A 3,810-nucleotide genomic window follows, 5' to 3' on the forward strand; every position below is an offset into this window, starting at 1 on the left:
ACTCCGGCGCCAACTTCGGCCACACTGAGTCCCGCGACGGCTACAAGACCGAGGGCAGCTACACCGTCGACCTCCCCGACGGCCGCAAGCAGATCGTCAACTACGTGGACAACGGCGACGGTCTTATTGCTGAGGTCACCTACGAGGGCGAGGCTCAGTACCCCGAGCACACACCCTCCTACAAGCCCGCTCCCCCCGCCTACGGTCCCCCTCCCCCCACCTATGCCTAAGATGTCATAGAGGATAATTATCAAATTGTATTTATTTTTATAAAATAAATAAAACTTCAGTTTGAAAAAAAAAAACAATTTAAATTTTATTCATACTTCCAAATGAAAATGAAACACACATTAATTACAACAACTACAATAAGTAACTTGTACTTCTTTAATATGAATTATAAAACAGATATCAAAACTAAAATATAAGTAAATTAGTCATATAAACAGATTGTTGAAAGAAAACTGTGGAAGATTGTATTTATGAAGGAATTCCCCCACAAATATTATGGCGAGCATCGACTACTGTTTTCTTAAAAAAAAATGCAACTGTTGGCTGGTAAACAAAGAAAGCAATTGTGAACTCTTACTTACTCACATATCTTAAATAAGGAAAGCTATCACCACAATCCATTACAATTTATGTTTATATATAGTATCCACATGCCTACACGCACAATCAACCACATACACACACAAAAAATAAAATATATGATAAAAATTTATAAGAACACACACATACATACATATGTGTGTGTCTGTGTGTGTGTGCATGTTTTCCACTTTCTTAGTGAAAGTAATTTTCTACCGTTTTGTACATGCCCAGGATATTCTTTCCATATCTTCGAATGTAGTGTGGTATAAAAGTGTCCCGTGAGAGTCTGATTTTGACCAGGATAAGAAAATCATTACTGACGGGAATAAGTTTGCTGTAGACGTTTCGGAAATGTAGTCACCATCATTAGTGCTTCGAGTATATACAAGATTGTAAAAAATGCTCATAAAGATTAACGAAACATAATACAGGAAAAAGGTACATATCAATTGTAAGATAATAATAATAATAATAATAATAATAATAATAATAATAATAATAATAATAATAATAATAATAATAATAATAATAATAATAAATAAATAAATATATGAATAAAAATAGAACACATTTCTAGTTCAAGGTAATTAACCATCTATTAAGTGGATGGTTGTTTACATGGCAATAGGGTGGTTGAAGTAGCTGTACCATTGAGCTCTGGCTTCATGTTAACGATGTGGAGAGCTTCAGTTATGGTCAGGTCAAATCTGTTAGGATGGGATGGCAAAATCTGGAATTCAGTAATCCTAAATGGGGGGTTGTGAGTATTGGCCCACATAGAAAATGTATTGTAAGCTCGGTTAATTTGTGTTTCCCGGCTCATAATTTTGTAAATGTGAAGCATGTAGCAAAGAAAATGAAGTCCGAGGCGAGTGAATGTTGTTGTCTGCAGGTATTGACAGATAAAACACCTACGGGAAACACACACATATATATGTATGTATGTATACATATATGTATATATATAAATTAATATATATGCGTATGTATACACATGTACATATTCATATATTTATACAGACATATATATACATATATGTATGTATAAATATATATATATATACATATGTATGTATACATATATATATGTGTGTATATATATGTTTGTGTGTGTGTGTGTACACATGCGAGGGTGTGCGTCCATGCATTTACCCATAAGCATATGCATACAGAGATAAAATTAACTGATATTTATTAGCTCACGTGCTTATCTCTATATGGCAATATAAAAGAAATACTGCAAGATTATCACTCACAAATAAAAACATAGTTATACACAGATTTTAACTTCAAATACAACTGCTTAAAAAAAAAAAATAGATAAATGTACAAATCAAAATAAAGATTAAAAAAAAAAAAAAAAACGGCTTAATAGCAGACACTCCTTATTCTATTGACAATTACTAAGGTGGTATTTCAAGGGCTAGAAAATTATTCCCACGGTGAAAGGGCCTCCAATAGAACGTACGTACGAATACACATCACATACGGTATATAAGGGGAAGCGTCCACCACTAACCATCATACGCTCACTAACCATGTCTCTCAAGGTACGAAATCCTCATGTATATCGGAACCAAGTCTTCAACATGCGGTGTTGAAATTAATCAGTGAATGTGAAAGTGATCAGTAACGATAGTAGTGTTTAGATTTGCTTCAAATATATTTAGATACGTACTCATATACATACACATATATGTATGTATATGTATGTATGTATATATATACATATATATATATACACGTATATATGCATGTATGTATGTATAGGTATCTATGTGTGTATGTATATGTATATGTGTGTATATATACATGTATATATATTCATACACACACATATATATGATTATATATACACATATACATACATTTATGTATATACTGATTGTCTAGATACACGTGTTTTGACTTTTCCTATTTGTTCCTGCACCTTGTAACGTCCTATTATGCACATGTCATCTACCTTTCCTTCCTCGTTAGTAACTGTAGATAACATGATACTCTGTCGACAGGTCGTCGTCCTCGCCTGCGTGGCTGTCGTCGCTCTGTGCGACAAGGCCCCAGTCTACGCCCCTCCTCCCCCAGCCTACGCTCCTGCACCTTACCATGCCCCCGAACCTGCCTACCACGCCCCTGCACCCTACCACGCCCCCGAACCTGCCTACCACGCCCCTGCACACTACGAGCCCGAATACCCTGATGTAAGTATCTATACAATCAGAATATATATGTGTATATATATTCCAATCTCTGATGTCTTTCTTAATGAGCCCTGCATCAACCCAGTCTTTAGTACACCTCGCTGCTACATTTTCAATTCACTTATACCATACTGATTCCATTATAATATGAAGTTCTATAGATATTTGCAAAGAAGCTTTCCTCATTCCCTTGTCATCTCTCTAGGTGCCACCCAAGTACAACTACAACTACGGTGTCGCCGACGGATACTCCGGCGCCAACTTCGGCCACACTGAGTCCCGCGACGGCTACAAGACCGAGGGCAGCTACACCGTCGACCTCCCCGACGGCCGCAAGCAGATCGTCAACTACGTGGACAACGGCGACGGTCTTATTGCTGAAGTCACCTACGAGGGCGAGGCTCAGTACCCCGAGCACACACCCTCCTACAAGCCCGCTCCTCCCGCCTACGGCCCCCCTCCCCCCACCTATGCCTAAGATGTCTTAAAGTGTCAGAGATATGTTCATCCAGTTGTATTTATTTTTGTACAAATAAAGACTAGTTTGAAAAATCTTAATTTTTTTTTTCATACGTCCAAATGAAAATGAAACGTCTCCCTAATGATGCAGAAACTAATTGCAATAACTCAAAAAAATCACTTATCAGAATATGAATTATACAATAGATCTCAAGACTGAAATACAGGTAAATAAGTCTCATACATCTAGACATGGAGTTGACAGTAAATAGTGGACGATGTGTATTCATGAGGATATTAGAAGCCAAGGAATCCCCCCAACAACTATTGTGGCGAGTGTCGACTGCGGCTTTCTTCAAAAGATTGAAATCGTCGGCTGGTAATCCAAAGAAAACAATCAAAAAGGGAAAGCCATAACTACAACCAATTACAATATTCAGATACACACACAAACACAACCACATACACTAAGATATGTAATATGTTATATATATCTGATTAAAATTTATAAGAATAGACGCACACACACTTGTATACACATATGTGTACACACACA

At 36.8% G+C, this 3,810-nt stretch overlaps 2 protein-coding genes across 2 annotated transcripts in view; both read left to right on the top strand.

Moving 5' to 3' along the window:
* LOC125039052 (extensin-like) overlaps positions 1–304 on the top strand; it is a 1,196-nt gene extending 892 nt beyond the window's left edge. The window contains exon 3 of the mRNA XM_047632772.1: positions 1–304. This exon is cut by the window's left edge and continues 43 nt beyond it. Within this exon, the coding sequence (XP_047488728.1) occupies positions 1–230 (230 nt within the window). The 3' untranslated portion in view covers positions 231–304.
* Positions 305–2,132: 1,828 nt separating this feature from the next.
* LOC125039053 (larval cuticle protein A2B-like) lies at positions 2,133–3,353 on the top strand. Its single transcript, XM_047632773.1, has 3 exons — positions 2,133–2,144; positions 2,607–2,795; positions 3,001–3,353. The coding sequence occupies exons 1-3, from the start codon at positions 2,133–2,135 to the stop codon at positions 3,271–3,273; spliced, it is 474 nt and encodes a 157-aa protein (XP_047488729.1). The 3' UTR covers positions 3,274–3,353.
* Positions 3,354–3,810: the final 457 nt, after the last annotated feature.

The sequence above is a fragment of the Penaeus chinensis genome, chromosome 26, assembly GCF_019202785.1.
Source record: "Penaeus chinensis breed Huanghai No. 1 chromosome 26, ASM1920278v2, whole genome shotgun sequence".
NCBI lineage: Eukaryota > Metazoa > Arthropoda > Malacostraca > Decapoda > Penaeidae > Penaeus > Penaeus chinensis.

Coding starts and splice junctions, on each gene's coding strand:
- LOC125039053 (XM_047632773.1), top strand. Junction 2,796..3,000: donor ACGAGCCCGAATACCCTGAT/GTAAGTATCTAT, acceptor TCATCTCTCTAG/GTGCCACCCAAGTACAACTA.